The sequence below is a fragment of the Hyla sarda genome, chromosome 3 (assembly GCF_029499605.1).
Source record: "Hyla sarda isolate aHylSar1 chromosome 3, aHylSar1.hap1, whole genome shotgun sequence".
NCBI lineage: Eukaryota > Metazoa > Chordata > Amphibia > Anura > Hylidae > Hyla > Hyla sarda.
Genome location: NC_079191.1, coordinates 28917309 through 28936143, shown reverse-complemented (window position 1 = coordinate 28936143; position 18835 = coordinate 28917309). Strand labels below are relative to the sequence as shown.

Genomic DNA, 18835 nt, shown 5'->3' with positions numbered 1-18835 from the left:
ATTTTGCTGCAGGAGGATCTCCGAGCTGGATTTTTTTTCTTGGCGGATTCCACTCAAAAATTCCCCCATGCGAACATAGGCTTAAAGGGGTACTCCGCTTAGCGTTTGGAACAAACAGTTCCGAACGCTGGGGCTGTCGCCGGGAGCTCATGACATCATAGCCCCGCCCCCTCAAAGCAAGTCTATGGGAGGGGGCATGTCAGCTGTCACGCCCCCTCCCATAGACTTTCTTTGAGAGGGCGGGGCGGGACAACATGAGGGGGTGGGGCTATATTGTAACAAGCTCCCTGCGCCGGCTCCAGCATTCGGAACAGTTCGGAACTCTTTAGTGTCTAGAAATAACACCATGAGGAAGATTAATGAAAACCTGTCAAGAGGAAAAGTTGCAGAGTTGCCCATAGCAACCAATCAAATCGCTTCTTTCATTTTTCAGAGGTGTTTTCAAAAATGAAAGAAGCGATCTGATTGGTTGCTATGGGCAACTCAGACACTTTTCTTCTGGACAGATTTTGATAAATCTCCATATATACCGTTTATATACAAGACTATTGATAAGGAAAGTGAAACTATACAATGTATCCTGCAGAAAGTCCTATAGTACATCGAGTGCACATGATACAGTGTTTGCTGCTGGACTGCAGGGATAGTAATAGGACAGGACTGGAGATCTCTGTGACGTCTCTTCTTCCTGGAGGTTGGATTATGGGTGGGACAGGATCTCCGGGAGTTATATAATAACTTTTATTGTGGTCACTTGATTAAATGATTCAATGATTAAAGCTGAATATTCCCCATAAGAGGAGAGAAGATCAGAGACGTCTGCACTGGATCTGCCGAGCTCTCCGCACCAAGTAAGAAGTTCTGAACCTGACCCACCACCACCATAGGTGCTACTTCAAGCTTCTTACTCTCTATTCTAGGGTTTCCCGACCAGGGTGCCTCCAACTGTTGCAAAACTACAACTCCCAGCATGCCCGCACAGCCAAAGGCAACAGCTGGAGACACCCTGGTAAGGAAACCCTGCTCTGTTGACCTGCATGACCTGAACTCATGAGCAGAGAATAGGAAACTTTCCGAACCAGCAATGAAGATGTTAAATAATGACGTTCTGTAGCAGAGGAGGTGTGTATTATAAAGTTCTGTAGCAGAGGAGGGGTGTATTATGATGTTGTGTAGCAGAGGAGGGGTGTATTATGATGTTGTGTAGCAGAGGAGGGGTGTATTATGATGTGGTGTAGCAGAGGAGGGGTGTATAATGATGTTGTGTACCAGAAGAGGGGTGTATTATGATGTTGTGTAGCAGACGAGGTGTGTATTATGATATTGTGTAGCAGAGGAGGGGTGTATTATGATGTTGTGTAGCAGAGGAGGTGTGTATTATAATGTTGTGTAGCAGAGGAGGTGTGTATTATGATGTTATGTAACAGAGGAGGGGTGTTTTAAGATGTTGTGTAGCAGAGGAGGTGTGTATTATGATGTGGTGTAGCAGAGTAGGTGTGTATTATGATGTGGGGTAGCAGAAGAGGGGTGTATTATGATGTTGTGTACCAGAGGAGGTGTGTATTATGATGTGGTGTAGCAGAGGAGGTGTGTATTATGATGTTGTGTAGCAGAGGAGGTGTGTATTATGATGTTGTGTAGCAGAGGAGATGTGTATTATGATGTTGTGTAGCAGAGGAGGGGTGTATTATAATGTTGTGTAGCAGAGGAGGTGTGTATTATAATGTTGTGTAGAAGAGGAGGTGTGTATTATGATGTTGTGTAGCAGAGGAGGGGTGTATTATGATGGTGTGTAGCTGAGGAGGTGTGTAATATAATGTTGTGTACCAGAGGAGGTGTGTATTATGATGTGGTGTAGCAGAGGAGGGGTGTATTATGATGTGGTGTAGCAGAGGAGTGGTGTATTGTGATGTTGTGTACCAGAGGAGGTGTGTATTATGATGTGGTGTAGCAGAGGAGGGGTGTATTATGATGTTGTGTAGCAGAGGAGGGGTGTATTATGATGTTGTGTAGCAGAGTAGGTGTGTATTATGATGTGGTGTAGCAGAAGAGGGGTGTATTATGATGGTGTGTAGCAGAGGAGGTGTGTATTCTAATGTTGTGTAGCAGAGGAGGTGTGTATTATGATGTGGTGTAACAGAAGAGGGGTGTATTATGATGTTGTGCAGCAGAGGAGGTGTGTATTATGATGTTGTGTACCAGAGGAGGTGTGTATTATGATGTGGTGTAGCAGAGGAGGTGTGTATTATGATGTGGTATAGCAGAGGAGGTGTGTATTATGATGTTGTGTAGCAGAGGAGATGTGTATTATGATGTTGTGTAGCAAAGGAGGTGTGTATTATGATGTTGTGTAGCAAAGGAGGTGTGTATTATGATGTTGTGTAGCAGAGGAGGGGTGTATTATAATGTTGTGTGGCAGAGGAGGTGTGTATTATGATGTTGTGTAGCAGAGGAGGGGTGTATTATAATGTTGTGTAGCAGAGGAGGGGTGTATTATGATGTTGTGTAGCAAAGGAGATGTGTATTATGATGTTGTGTAGCAAAGGAGGTGTGTATTATGATGTTGTGTAGCAGAGGAGGGGTGTATTATAATGTTGTGTAGCAGAGGAGGTGTGTATTATGATGTTGTGTAGCAGAGGAGGGGTGTATTATAATGTTGTGTAGCAGAGGAGGGGTGTATTATAATGTTGTGTAGCAGAGGAGGTGTGTATTATGATGTTGTGTAGCAGAGGAGGTGTGTATTGTGATGCTGTGAAGCAGAGGAGGTGTGTATTATAATGTTGTGTAGCAGAGGAGGGGTGTATTATGATGTTGTGTAGCAGAGGAGGGGTGTATTATGATGTTGTGTAGCAGAGGATATGTGTATTATAATGTTGTGTAGCAGAGGAGGGGTGTATTATGATGTTGTGTAGCAGAGGAGATGTGTATTGTGATGTTGTGTAGCAGAGGAGGTGTGTATTGGGATGTTGTGTAGCAGAGGAGGGGTGTATTATAATGTTGTGTAGCAGAGGAGGGGTGAATTATAATGTTGTGTAGCAGAGGAGGGGTGTATTATGATGTTGTGTAGCAGAGGAGCATACCTCCCAACTTTTGCTGGGAGCAAAGAGGGACATACAAGATGCACCACAGCCCCAGCCACATCCTAATCACACCTGCAGACATCCCTCTAACCACACCCTAAGCCACACCCTAATCACACCTGCAGACACGCCTCTAACCACACCCTAAGCCACACCCTAATCACACCTGCAGACACGCCTCTGACCACACCCTAAGCCACACCCTAATCACACCTGCAGACACGCCTCTAACCACACCCTAAGCCACACCCTAATCACACCTGCAGACACGCCTCTAACCACACCCTAAGCCACACCCTAACCACACCTGTAGACACGCCTCTAACCACACCCTAACCCAAGCACAGCCAGCCTCCTTCTTCACACAGTCAATATTCTCCCTGTAGATAAGAGTTGACACATGTGCGGTGAACACTCCATTTGTTTCTGGAGCAGTGCCTCGTGTGTGGACGTTTTCCTGGCGCGCATCGTAATTGCCTCAGGAAACACAATGTGAGAAGAGCTGAAGATGTGCAGATACCATTAGGGCTTTTATCCCTTGTTATCCAGCTTTCCCAAACTCATGACAAGTCCAGCTAATTATACCAGAAAACATCTGTGTGCAGGAGTCTGGGAAAGCTGGGACCATATTGGAGGTCACCCAACTTTTCCAGGTAGTAGAGATCAGCTGAAGAAGTTTTAAAATGCGTGGACAAAACTGGAAATGAGGGTCTAGGGCAGTGGTTCGGTGAGTCAGTCCCGGGGGTTCGGCGGGGGAGGTCGCAACAGGACAGGCAAACCAAGCAATTGCTTGGGGCCCCAAGCTGGCCCGGGGCCCTGAGCAGAGCCGGTGTCTGCCCATCCTGTAGCGACGGGGCAATCCCCCCCTTCACTATTAACTATCACTGACGTCCCGTGCTTGCACCCATAGAAACTAAGGTGCCGAGGACCAGAGGATAGAGGAGGAAGACGCGCGCTGGCCAGTTTGCTAATTACCAGCGCCTGTCTAATGTGGGGGAACTGTCTGCCTAATGTGGGGGAACACTGCCTGCCTAATATGGGGGAACACTGTCTGCCTAATGTGGGGAAACACTGCCTGCCTATATGTGGGGGAACACTGCGATTGTTGCAAAAATGACATGAGAGTGGCACTTGCGAAGGTAAAGCTGCGCATTTCTGAACTGTTCTCTGAAAGACAACAGCAGAAGTCGCACTGATTTGCAGTAAATATTTATTTTGTTTTTGTGTGAAAATCATGTTTCCATGGTTTTGTTCTTTGTTCTTAATGGTTTTGTTCATTGTGTGCACCTATGTATAAATATATACTTAAATATATACCTTCTATGTTTTGAATTTGAAAAAAATCATATTTTATATTTCCAATTAAGAGGGGTTCAGTGAATGTGTATATGAAACTGGTGGAGTTCAGTACCCCCAACAAGGTTAAGAACCACTGGTCTAGGGGATTTGTTTCCTTTTAATTGATTACAGGATGACTGACAGGTTCAGGTGAATGTAAAGTCTCTGAGATTAACTAGAGGCAGAGCAGATAGTTGACTCTACAACGTATTATCTGTGAAGAGAGAAGTGACCCTGATCTGTCACCTCACCCACAGACCAAACAATAACGGAACTAGTCCCCCCTCATTCACTATGTCCAGAGAGATGTATTACCAGGAGCACTACAGAGAGACCCCCCCCCCCCCACAGTACTACAGAGAGACCCCCCCACAGTACTACAGAGAGACCCACCCCCACAGTACTACAGAGAGACCCACCCCCACAGTACTACAGAGACCCCCCCAACAGTACTACAGAGAGACTCATCCCCACAGTACTACAGAGAGACCCCCCTACAGTACTACAGAGACCCCCCCCTACAGTACTACAGAGAGACCCACCCCCACAGTACTACAGAGAGACCCACCCCCACAGTACTACAGAGATCCCCCCCAACCGTACAATAGAGAGACTCATCCCCACAGTACTACAGAGAGACCCCCTCACAATACTACAGAGAGACCCCCCCACAGTACTACAGAGAGACCCCCCCACAGTACTACAGAGAGACCCACCCCCACAGTACTACAGAGAGACCCACCCCCACAGTACTACAGAGAGACCCCTCCCACAGTACTACAGAGAGACCCCTCCCACAGTACTACAGAGAGACCCCCCCACAGTACTAGAGAGATCCATCCCCACAGTACTACAGAGAGATCCCCCCAGTACTACATAGAGACTTCCCCACCACAGTACTACATAGTGACCCCCCCTACAGTACTACAGAGAGACCCCCCTACAGTACTACAGAGAAACCCTCCCCCACAGTACTACAGAGAGACCCCCCACAGTACTACAGAGAGACCCCCCACAGTACTACAGAGAGACCCCCCCCACAGTACTACAGAGAGACCCCCCCGTACAGTACTACAGAGAGACCCCCCGTACAGTACTACAGAGAGACCCCCCCCCCACAGTATTACAGCGAGACCCCCCCACAGTACTACAGAGACCCCCCCACAGTACTACAGAGACCCCCCCATAGTACTACAGAGACCCCCCCACAGTACTACAGAGAGACCCCCCCACAGTACTACAGAGATATCCCCCACAGTACTACAGAGAGACCCCCCCACAATACTACAGAGATACCCGCCCACAGTACTACAGAGAGACCCCCCACAATACTACAGAGACCCCCCCACAGTACTACAGAGAGACCCCCCCACACAGTACTACAGAGAGACCCCCCCCACACAGTACTACAGAGAGACCCCCCACAGTGCTACATAGAGACCCCCAGTACTACAGAGAGACCCCCCAAGTACTACATAGAGACTTCCCCACCACAGTACTACATAGTGACCCCCCCTCACAGTACTACAGATAGACCCCCCCACAGTACTATATAGAGACCCCCCCCCCACAGTAGCACAGACCCCCCCACAGTACTACATAGAGACCCCCCCCCCCCACAGTACTACAGAGAGACCCCCCGGTATTACAGAGAGACCCCCCCCACAGTGCTAACAGTACTACAGAGAACCCCCCCCCCACAGTATTACAGAGAGACCGCCCCCCACCACAGTACTAAAGATGTATGTAGGCCTTTCACAGATTAACAGGTATAAAATGGTACACTTATTAGATGTACGCATGCGGTATGCACGTATGAGGGCAAACAAATGCGCAACAATACGCCAAAAAACTCTGTATTTTTGTAAAACACCAGCCGGTGATGACTTTTGCCAGGAGTCAGGACTTTCCCTGTATCTAGACTTGTTACAGATACAGAATAGTAGACTGCTTTGATGTAGGCATGTGGTATGCACGTATGAGGGCAGACAAATGCACTACAGTCCGCTGAAAAATAACATATTTTTGCACAGCAGCAGGACCCAACAGTGCAGCACCACACACAAAAAAAAAACTGGGATTAACCCCGCGTCATAGCGGGTCAGGCCCGGCCTCTGACAACAGCTGGGACCCGTGGCTAATAGCGCGCGGCATTGATCGCAGTGCCACACACTATTAACCCTTTAGACGATGCATTCAAAGTTGAACGCCGCGTCTAAAGTGAAAGTGAAAGTTTGCCGGTTAGCTCAGTGGGCTGTTCGGGATAGCCGCGGCGAAATTCGCGGCATCCCGAACAGCTTACAGGACAGCTGGAGGGTCCCTACCTGCCTCCTTGCTGTCCGATCGACGAATGACTGCTCAGTGCCTGAGATCCAGGCATGAGCAGTCAAGCCGCAGAATCATCGATCACTGGTTTCTTATGAGAAACCACTGATCAATGTAATAGATCAGTGTGTGCAGTGTTATAGATCCCTATGGGAGCTATAACACTGCAAAAAAAGTGAAAAAAGATCATTTAACCCCTTCCCTATTAAAAGTTTGAATCACCCCCCTTTTCCCATAAAAAAAAAAACTGTGTAAATAAAAATAAAAATAAACATATATGGTATCACCGCGTATGGAAATGTCTGAATTATAAAAATATATCGTTAATTAAACCGCATGGTCAATGGCGTGCGCGCAAAAAAATTCCAAAGTCCAAAATAGTGCATTTTTGGTCATTTTTTATATCATGAAAAAATGAATAAAAAGCGATCAATAAGTCCTATTAATGCAAAAATGGTGCAAAAAATTAGCCCTCACACCGCCCCATACGCGGGAAAAAAAAAAGTTATAGGGGTCAGAATATGACAATTTTAAACGTATTAATTTTCCTGCATGAAGTTTGTTTTTTTCCAGAAGTACGACAAAATCAAACCTATAAAAGTAGGGTATCATTTTAACCGTATGGACCTACAGAATAAATATCAGGTGTCATTTCTACCGAAAAATGTATGTAGAAACGGAAGCCCCCAAAAGTTACAAAATGGCGTTTTTTTTTTTTCAATTTTGTCTCACAATGATTTTTTGTTCCATTTCACCGTAGATTTTTCGGCAAAATGACTGATGTCATTACACAGTAGAATTGGTGGCGCAAAAAATAAGCCATCATATGGATTTTTAGGTGCAAAATTGAAAGAGTTATGATTTTTTAAAGGCAAGGAGCAAAAAGCGAAAATGCAAAAACGGAAAACCCCCGGTCCTTAAGGGGCTAAGGACCCAGCCCAAATATACCTTAAGGACCCGGCCATTTTTTGAACATCTCACCACTGTCACTTCAAGCATTGATAACTCTGGGATACTTTTACCTTTCATTCTGATTCCGAGATTATTTTTCCGTGACATATTCTACTTTATGTTAGTGGTAACATTTTGTTGATACTTGTTTCATTCCTTGGTGAAAAATTCCAAAATTTGATGAAAAAATTGAAAATTTAGCATTTTTTTTTTTACTTTGAAGCTCTCTGTTATAAGGAAAAGGGATATTCCAAATAAATTATACATTGATCCACTTACACAATATGTCTACTTTATATTTGCATCATAAAGTTGACATGTTTTTACTTTTGGAAGACACCAGAGGGCTTCAAAGTTCAAAAGCAATTTTCCAATTTTTCACAAAATTTTCAAAATCTGAATTTTTCATGGACCAGTTCTGTTTTGAAGTGGATTTGAAGGGCCTTCATATTAGAAATACCCCACAAATGACCCAATTATAAAAACTGCATTCCTCAAAGTATCCAAAATGACATTCAGTAAGTGTGTTAACCCTTTAGGTGTTTCACAGGAATAGCAGCAAAGTGAAGGAGAAAATTCCAAATCTTTATTTTTTACACTCGCATGTTCTTGCAGACCCAGTTTTTGAATTTTTACAAGTGGTTATAGGAGAAAAAGCCCCCCAAAATGTGTAACCCAATTTCTTTTAAGTAAGGAAATACCTCATATGTGTATGTCAAGTGTTCGGCGGGCGCAGTAGAGGGCTCAGAAGGGAAGGAGCAACAATGGGATTTTCAAGTGTGAATTATGCTGAAATGGTTTTTGGAGGGCATGTCACATTTAGAAAGCCCCTATGGTGCCAGAACAGCAGAAAATCCCACATGGCATACCATTTTGGGAACTACACCCCTCAAGGCACGTAACAAGGGGTCCAGTTAGTCTTAACACCCCACAGGTGCTTGACAACTTTTCGTTAAAATCGGATGTGTAGGTAGTAAATAGATAAGATGTTGTGAAAGTAACTGCTCTATGTATGATCGGAAAATTGCGGCTACTTGAATGTTTGTTGTATTATGTTTTTTTTTCTATTGTTGAAAATATCAATAAAATATGTTTTAAAAAAATCAGATGTTTAAATGGAAAAAAAAATTCACTAAAGTGCAGTTTTTTCCCCAAATTTACCATTTTTACAAAGGGTAATGGTAGAAAATGGCCCCCAAAATTTGTTGCCCCATCTCTTCTGAGTATGGAAATACCCCATGTTAGGACGTAAAATGCTCTGTGAGCGAACTACAATGCTCAGAAGAGAAGGAGTCACATTTGACTTTTTGAAAGCAAATTTTGCTGAAATGATTTTTGGGGGGCATGTCGCATTTAGGAATCCCCTGTGGTGCCAGAACAGCAAAAATACCCACATGGCATACCATTTTGGAAACTACACCCCTTATGGAACGTAACAAGGGGTACAATGAGCCTTAAATACCCACAGGTGTTTGACGACTTTTTGTTAAAGTTGGATGTGTAAATGAAAAAAAAACTTTTTTTTACTAAAATGCAGTTTTTTCCCAAAATTTTACATTTTTACAAGGGGTAATAGGAGAAAATGACCCCCAAAATTTGTAACCCCATTTCTTCTGAGTATGGAAATACCCCATGTAAGGACGTCAAGTGCTCTGCTGGTGAACTACAATGCTCAGGAGCACCATTGAGCTTTTGGAAAGAGAATTCGTTTGTAATGGTAGTCAGGGGCCATGTGCGTTTACAAAGCCCCCCGTGGTGCCAGAACAGTGGACCCCCCTACATGTGACCCCATTTTGGAAACTACACCCCTCACAGAATTTAATAAGGGGTTCAGTGAGTATTTACACCCCACTGGCGTTTGACAGATCTTTGGAACAGTGGGCTGTGCAAATGAAAAATTTTATTTTTCATTTTCACGGACCACTGTTCCAAAAATCTGTCAGACACCTGTGGGGCATAAATGCTCATTGTACCCCTTATTACATTATGTGAGGGGTGTAGTTACCAAAATGGGGTCACATGTGGGGGGGGGGGTCCATTGTTCTGGCACTATGGGGGCTTTGTAAACACATGTGGCCTTCAATTCCGGACAAATTTTCTCTTCAAAATCCCAATGGCGCTCCCTCTCTTCTGAGCATTGTAATTTGCCCGCAGAGCACTTTACATCCACATATGGGGTATGTTCTTACACAGAAGAAATGGGGTTACAAATTTTGGGGGGATTTTTTCCTATTTTGCCTTATGAAAATGAAAAATTTAGGGTAAGACCAGCATTTTCCCATCCAACTTTAATGAAAATTCGTCAAATACCTGTGGGGTGTTAAGGCTCACTATACCCCTTGTCACGTTCCGTGAGGGGTGTAGTTTCCAAAATGGGGTCACATGTGGGTATTTATTTTTTTGTGTTTATGTCAGAACCGCTGTAAAATCACCCCTGTGCAAATCACCAATTTAGGCCTCAAATGTACATGGTGCGCTCTCACTCCTGAGCCTTGTTGTGCACCCACAGAGCATTTTCCGCCCACATATGGGGTATTTCCGTACTTAGGAGAAATTGCGTTACAAATTTTGGGGGTCTTTTTTTCCTTTTACTGCTTGTGAAAATAAAAAGTATGGGGCAACACCAGAATAATAGTAATTAATAAATAGTAGTAAATAATAAATTTGCCGCAGCCCAAACTTGAAGCAGGAAATTTACTGTAAACCTTCCTTTGTGAATGTACCCTGTACATTCACATGGGGGGGGGGGGGGGCAAACCTCCAGCTGTTTCAAAACTACAACTCCCAGCATGCACTGACAACTGCAACAGCTGGAGGCACACTAGTTGGAAAACCTTCAGTTTGGTTCTGTTACCTAACTCAGTAGTTTCCAACCAGTGTGCCTCCAGCTGTTGCAAATCTACAACTCCCAGCATGTACTGATCACCGAAGGGCATGCTGGGAGATGTAGTTATGGAACAGCTGGAGGTACGCAACTACAACTCCCAGCATGCCGAGACAGCTGTTTGCTGTCTGGGCATGCTGGGATTTGCAGTTTTGCAGCATCTGGTCTCTAGAGCAGTGCACAGTGATCTCCAAACTGTGGACCTCCAGATGTTGCAAAACTACACTTCCTCACTCCTATGCCTTCAGGGGGATCTTAGGTGCCTTAGACAACCGCAAACCCCCTTATATTCCGGGTCACTATAGACCCGTATGACCCGGAATAGGCGCAAATCGCAAGTGTGGACCGACGCGCGGCGGGGACCGAAATTCCCACGGGCGTATGGATACGTCCTGGGTCCTTAAGTACCAGAAAGCCAGGGCGTATCCATATGCCCTAGGTCCTTAAGGGCTTAAACCCTAAATTTCACTCTGTCACAGTGTGTTAAGAATGGTGTGCACTGGTTTTTATACCGTCTACAGACTATTATAAGCAGCAGATGATTTCTGGTGGAAAAAATACACAGAATTGCGCTGAAAATTCTTTCCTGCCTCCTGTGATAAGCAACTATAGACAAAGGGAGACAGCGCTCCTAGTGTGATACCGTAAATAAATAAGGTACAATTTAAGCAATATTGCTCACCGATGTAGGTTGTACTTTGACCAAGTACAACAATGGTGTAGGCATCAACCCTATGCGGGTGAAACTCGGCAGCCGCTCCTGGCAACACGAAGTGAAGCAAAGACAGATCCCTCCAGGACAGCACAGGATAGAGCTGGCGCACAAGACTTCAAGGTAAAAAGGGATTTATTTTACCCGGCATGCAACGCGTTTCGCTGGATAACCAGCTTCATCAGGCATGTTCATCAGAACATGCCTGATGAAGCTGGTTGTCCAGCGAAACGCATTGCATGCCGGTTAAAATAAATCTGTTTTTACCTTGAAGTCTTGTGCGCCAGCTCTATCCTGTGCTGTCCTGGAGGGATCTGTCTTTGCTTCCTGTGATAAGGTTCATGAAGTTCAGGTAGCTTGATGATCTGTATGAGGCAACGAAAATCTCTCTGCCCCTCTCTGATGAAATGCTCAATAACGTGAATAGGAGGTTTATGGCTTCTCAGTCAGAACAAGCAAAGCACTGCACTTCTCTCCATCCACAGTGCTGATGTAAATAGCAGTTGGCAGTGGAACGCTGCATTATAATCAATTCAGCGTCTCTTTGTAACACACCTGGAACGCTGTAAAATGGAGTTTAATGAAGCTATTCGCGCGATAGAATCGTGAAGATATTCGCATTCGTTGTGAATCGAATATTTCATGAAATTCGTAACGAATTTGGGTTTGTCAGCTTCGAGTCACTCATCTCTAGTATTCTCATATGTATATGTTTTATTCTATATATTCCACTTTACATCACATTTCTAAACATGATCACTTGTGTGAGATCATACAAGTACACATATTGATGCATCAAATCTTTTGAAAGTATATGTTTTTTATTTTTTATATTTTTATTTTATCTATCACTCTTTTATATATATATATATATATATATATATATATATATATTTTGTGTTCCATTTATAACACTAGTACACACTAGCTAATAGCTATTAGTTTTAGCACTACATACAGATATACAGATATGTGTGTCATATAGATACTTCTCATATATATGTAACATCTTTGTGTTTCATTGTAGCACCCAATTACATCACCTGCAAACAACTGTAACCATTATTGCCATCTATAAATCCAAGCTGACACCACCTTTTTTCAATTCCTTGCAAATTGGATGTGATGCTCTCATAGAGGAGGGTTTTAAGGTCTAAATATATCTTAGCAAATGACCCCCTTAAACATTATACTGAGCTGCTGAAGAAAGGACCTACAGAGGTCCTGAAACGCGTCCAGCCGTACTATTATATACCAGGGACCACCACTATCTGTAATATTGAGATACATCTACAGTATGAATTTTATTTATCCAACTTGGTTACCTGATCTGCCAATCAATCTGTGTCAGCGTGTGCTACCTCAAATACGAGGACGCCGCTGCGATCTGCTACTGCTGTACCTATTGAAGCTCTGTAGTCCACCTGACCGGAGCCCACCGCCAGCTGCGCTGTGAATACAGGAGATGGCCGAGTCTCCAGCAGCGCCCTCCCCGCCAGGAGTACTGGTACGAGGCTCTGGACTCACGCACAGCACAAGGTACCTTTGATCACTGTATAACAGTGGACTACTATTGCAGTACAGCTAATGAACAATATTCCACAGAGACTTTGCAATACTTTATCCCTGGATTGGAGACTTGTACCTGGACAATATTGACTTAACCAAGTGGCTTCTCATATAGAGTTAAAGTCATATAGAACACAAGTACTGTATCGCGCACCATCACATCCAATTTAAAGCCAAAGTACTTTTTTGGACCTATTTTAGTGTGTGGCCAGATACTTTTTAATGTTATTTTACCTTTTGTGTTATTCATTTTTTATTATTATTAATAATATATTTGCCAAAATATATACTGCACTATTGTTATCATGTGTATCTGTCTTTTTGCGGAACCCGGAATGCTGAATTTTAGCTGTGGAATGTCCGCAGCAAAAATTCTGCAATGTGAATGGGACTGTGGAATCCTTTGAAGTTAATAGGCTATAAATGCATGCAGATTTTCCATGCGGATTTCAATGTGTAAACCCATGTGGACATGTGAACATTGCCTAAGAATTTCCGCACATCCGCACAAATTCTACTTCTGCGTTCATTTGGGTGATTTCTGACTTGTGTGGAATTGTTGCTGAATTGGTGTGAAATCCTTGCGGAATCCGCATGCGGAGATTCAGTAGTGTGAATGGGAGTGCGGAATCCCATTGAAGTCTATTGGGCTTTAATTTGAGGCCAAATCTGCATGCAGAAATTCTTCCATGTGAATATGGCTTCTACAGTACGGCTTCTACATTAGCAGATAAGAAGTGTCTATGGAACGCCACTCATTCCTGATTCTGGAAACGGAATGTAACGTTTATATGGAAATTCTTTACACCCATAAACAAAGTTGCGTTTTAGATTTGGAGCCTGATTTCTGTGATCGTAATAAGCAGTTGTTGTAATAGTATACACACCCTATTAGAATAATCCTTCCTGTTTGTTGACAGTTTCTCCAAAAGAACAGTTCTTTCATATATTTGTGCAAAAGACTCACTTATGTCCGGTCTTTCTTTTCTAGACTCTACAGAGCTCACATTCACCATGGACCTGGCCACGATTCTCTTCTCCGTCATTGTCATCTTATTTTTGGCCAAAGTTTTTATGAACCAGAAATATGGAAATTACAAAAATTTCCCACCTGGACCAACACCTTTACCGATCATCGGAAATATCCTCACGCTTGACTTGTCAAAACCTCATATATCATTCATGGAGGTAATAAACAAATTCTGTAATAATAAAAAAAAAAAAAGCTGGTGGTCATGGTGGGTACAAACATTTCTGGTCCAAGAGCCGTATTATCAAATGGTATTACTACTAGTGGGCCATGTAGAATGTAGAGGCATTCTTATCTAAGAGTATTGGCTATAAACATTTGAAAGATAGGAGTCTCAGAAGTTTAATTCTCCACCTATTGGGGGGAATGGGGGGTCGCCTTCTCCCTGGTTAAGAATCTCATGGGTACCTACAATCCAGGTAAAACTGATGCATTGTGTTTTACAGAGGGCAGGGCCCAAGAGAGTGGAGCATGACAAGGATTCAGACCAGAGAATATCAGTCATGGTCTGTACTTGGTGTTAGGATGGGTTTCCACCTGGATCCACAAGGAAGGAGAAGTATATATCTTCTCCTTTTATATGCCCCATTCCTTCTGAATATACTTCTAGCTTTGGCTTAAAAACTGCCAAGTGAAAACCCAGTCAACACGGTAAAAGTTTTGCCCAGATTGCTCCTTTTAGCTGCCCTAAATAGAACTAATACAGTCCAATAGTTGTCCTATAGTTTTGCTGTGCCATAACAGTGCCAGCCACACAGCGCTGCCCCATACCCAGGGGCTCGCTGGCAAATTTTATCATGAGGGTAGGAACGCAGAACCATGAGTAGTGGCCCATCCTTATCCGGTTTTGTATGTTAAACTGTTAAGTTGTGTTTTCCTGTCAAATGCCGAGTGGTTTGTATAACCCACAAGATCTGTTGTAAATAAACAATAGTAACATTTTGGACCCCCTCACTGCCCACATATAGTAGTTATACCCCCTCTATTGCCTCATATTGTAGTTAGACCCCTCGGTGCCCATACAGTGCAGCTTTCCCCCTGTGCCTCTATATAGCAGTTAGGCCCCCTCTCTTGCCCCATATTACAGTTAGGCCCCTCTGTGCACATAAAATACAGCCCCCTCCCCCTCTGTGCCTTTATATAGCAGTTAGGCCCCCTCTGTGCTTATGATACATACAAGGCCTTCCAAACAGAAACATGCTCTCCTGTGAGCAGGAGGAACAGTAGTAGCAGCCCAGCATGTTCTCTCCTACTCCTTTCCTCTTTGACAGGCACCATGCAGTGCTTGTGGCACATCTGTTAGTTACAACAATATATACTTGATATTCACTCCACATGTGAATTATGTATTTATTTGTGTGATTAATGTGAACGTTTTGCATTAGGAGTAAGTTGTTATACATAAGTATTCCATTTACCATGTGTTCCTAGGGATACCAGTTCCTGGTCTCCCTAGCAGTAGTGTGGCTTTAATATAGTGTTTTTGGCATCAATGTCTGCCAGTTATAGTCCTTAAAGGGGTACCCCGGAGGAAAAAATTAATAAAATCAGCTGGTGCCAAAAAGTTAATTAGATTTGCAAATTACATCTATTTAAAAATCTTAACCCTTCCAGTACTTATCAGCTGCTGTATACTAAAGATTAAATTCTTTTCTTTTTTAATGTATTTTCTGTCTGACCACAGTGCTCTCTGCTGACACCTCTGTCCATGTAAGGAACTGTCCAAAGTAGGAACAATTCCCCATAGCAAATCAATCCTGCTGTGGACAGTTCCTGATATGGACAGAGGTGTCAGCAGAGAGCACTATGGTCAGACTTGAAAGAACTACACAACTTCCTCTGGAGCATACAGCAGCTGATAAATACTGGAAGGGTTAACATTTTTATATAGAAAATCAATTACAAATCTGTTTACCGTAACTTTCTGGCACCAGTTGATTACAAAAATGTTTTTTTTTCCACCGGAGTATTCTAAAATTGTTATAATTTTCTAATCTTGTGTGTGTGTTCTTATAGACAGACATTTATTATTGTCTTTAGACAGTTTTTTGTGTCTAGAAAAGGCGCAAACAAGGCGCAAGCTGGGTTTATTTGTGCCTTTTCTGCGCCTTTTGGTTTACACATTTCTGCTGATTTTGAGTTGTAATCCACTGATTTTGACAATACACATAATATGGAAGCGTTTTATGAACTGCACCTTTTAGTGAAAAGACGCAAAAAAGGCCCAAAGCCACTGAAAAGACTCAACAAACTACACCAGCCCAGACTTAGCTTAGCTTTTTGTTATATGTATAGAGAGAAATTTCGTAAAATGTGACCTGCACAAAATTGATCAAATGCTCTGTGACCATTTAATAAATTTGGTGCTCCTACACATCACCAGCACGCAAAGAAATGGTTTAGAAAAATACTTCAATTACACTTACAATGATAAATGCCGGCAATAGTGTTTTTTTGTCCTCATTTTATGTACTGTACAATACAATCAAGGGGGAAGTGGCATATGCCGAAGTCAGATGTGCTACTTCCTAGTACCATTTATATAACAAAATATAGGTAATAAGCATGTAACCCCTTCCCGCAAATGGACATATATTTACGTCCATTGTGGGCTCCCGCTGTATGACAACCGGGACCCATGGCTAATTCCGGACATCGCTGATCGGGCTGATGTCCGGCATTAACCTTTTAGACTCCACGATCAAAGTTGATTATGGCGTCTAAAAGCGGTTAACTTCATTACCGGCTAGCTCAGTGGGCTGATCGGGACTGCCGCGGCAAAACCGCGGCATCCCGATCAGTTGAGAGGATGGGGAGAGATGTCTTACCTTCCTCCCGGCCATCCGATTTGTGCTCCAGGCTTTCAGCCAGCTTTGCCAGGCTAAAGCAACGGAGCACCGATAACACTGATCAATGCTCTCCTATAAAGAAGCATTGATCAGTGTATGCAATCTAAAGATTGCATGTTATAGTCCCATATGGGGACTAAAAAAAACTGTAAAACAATAAATAATAAAAAAAAAGGAAATAAATATGCATTAACCCCTTCCCTAATAAACGTTTAAATCACCCCCCCCTTTTACCATTTTTTCAAATAAAAAATAAATAAATAAAACCTAAACGTGTGGTATTGCCACATGGGTAAATGTCCGCATGTCCGAACTATTGACATATAATGTTAATCAAACTGCACTGTCAAAGGAGCAAGAGTTAAAAAAAATTCCAAAGTCCAGAAATGCATATTTTTGGTCACTTCATATATTAGAAAAAAAAAAAAATGAATGAAACGCGATCAAAAGGTGCCATAAAAAAAAAAAAAAAAAATTGTCCCGATAAAAACTTCAGATCATGGCGCAAAAATTATCCCTCATACATCCCTATATAAGGAAAAATAAAATAAGTTATAGGGGTGGACAATTTTAAACATACTAATTTAGGTGCATAAAGTTATAATTTAAAGTAGTAAAATAAAATAAAATGTATCCTTGTAACCGTATGGAGCTACAGAATACAGATAAGGTGTCATTTGTACTGACAAGAGCACTGCGTAGCATCAAAAGCCCCCAAAATTAACAAAATGTGTTTTTTTTTTTCAATTTTGCCCCACAAATATTTTTTTCTGGTTTCACTGTAGATTTTGTGGTGAAATGATTAACGGTATGAAAAAGTAAAATTGGTGGCGCAAAAAACAAGCCCTCATATGGGTCTGTAGGTGGAAAATTTTAAGGGTTATGATTTTTAGAAGGTGAGAAGGAGAAAACAAAAGTGCAAAAAATGAAAAATGGCCCGAGAGAGAAGGGGTAAAGGCAAAAACAGATACAAGCTTAAACTTAACAGTACTAACAGTATAAACATTACTCCTGGGAAGAAGGATGGCAGTATAGTGGACTATAATCCCTACAATTATGGTGACATCTGGGATAGGGATATCCCACCAAAGATGCAGAAGTGCTACTTCTGGTTCCCAAGGGAATGGATAGCCAATATTAACTATTAATAGGTCATATATGCGTGACCAAAATGGCCTAATCATTTTGCAGTCCCACCAGACATGCAGGAGGGAAGGGTGTAAGATTCTCTTTAACATGTATAGCTTGAAAGAAGTATTCAACATATTGGGAAGACTAAATGGTTCTTATCTGCCGACAAATTCTATGTTTCTTCTTGAATCACAATGTATTTTGTGTTCACAGCTTTCTATGAAGTACGGTCCAGTCTTCAGTGTTCAAATGGCCCTGACAAAAGTAGTTGTCCTATGCGGTTATGAAGTGCTGAAGGACGCGCTCATCAACCACGCCGATGCCTTTGCTGACAGACCTCGTGCACCAATAGTTGCAAAATTTTCAAAAAACAATGGTAACCAAATTTTCTTTTTTATATAAAATAAAAATGTTAATTTTATTAAAAGGAATCTGTCAACTAACCCATTGGTACAGGCAGGTAGCGCGGGTGACACTGATGATAACAATACTAATCTACCCCCGAACCGTGGACCCATTTGTCTGTTACCTTTTTTAAAACTGCAGCAGGCTTGGTTCACAGGCAGAGCCCCAGGAGCATGCTGACGTCACCACTGTTGCTTCCCAAAGCCTGTTTGCAGCTGGACCCAGCGGGTTAAAGAAGGTAACAGATGAATGGGACCACAGGTCAGGGGAAGGTAAGTATTGTTATCATCAGTGTCACCTGCACTACCTGCCTGTACCAACAGTTAAGTACCAACAGTGTCGTACTATCCTCCGAAACCACACAACCCCTAGAAGACAGTGAGAACTTTGGTTTGCTGACATGGCTGCTACTACTTCCACCAGGCACCTGGCTGCTGCTGCTGCTACCTGTAATGGTACATTTATAGCAGAGAAATCTTTTTGTTTATTGTAAAAGAATTAGAGGTTATTTTTATCTGGGGTGATTTGTCACTTACCTATTAGTCAACTTTCTCTCTCAAT

The 18835-nt window shown here is 42.8% G+C and overlaps 1 protein-coding gene across 3 annotated transcripts in view; it reads left to right on the top strand.

Moving 5' to 3' along the window:
• The first annotated feature begins 642 nt into the window (after positions 1-642).
• The window catches only part of LOC130361230 (cytochrome P450 2K6-like), a 63530-nt gene continuing 45337 nt past the window's right edge, over positions 643-18835 (top strand). Inside the window, exons 1-3 of one of the 3 annotated variants that reach the window (XM_056563980.1) lie at positions 643-1122; positions 13851-14047; positions 18083-18245. In XM_056563980.1, coding sequence (XP_056419955.1) covers positions 1101-1122; positions 13851-14047; positions 18083-18245 — 382 coding nt within the window. In that variant the 5' untranslated portion in view covers positions 643-1100. Of the gene's footprint in view, positions 1123-1280; positions 1309-13850; positions 14048-18082; positions 18246-18835 lie in introns of those variants that run through there. The other 2 variants (XM_056563982.1, XM_056563981.1) reach the window with 2 other exon arrangements.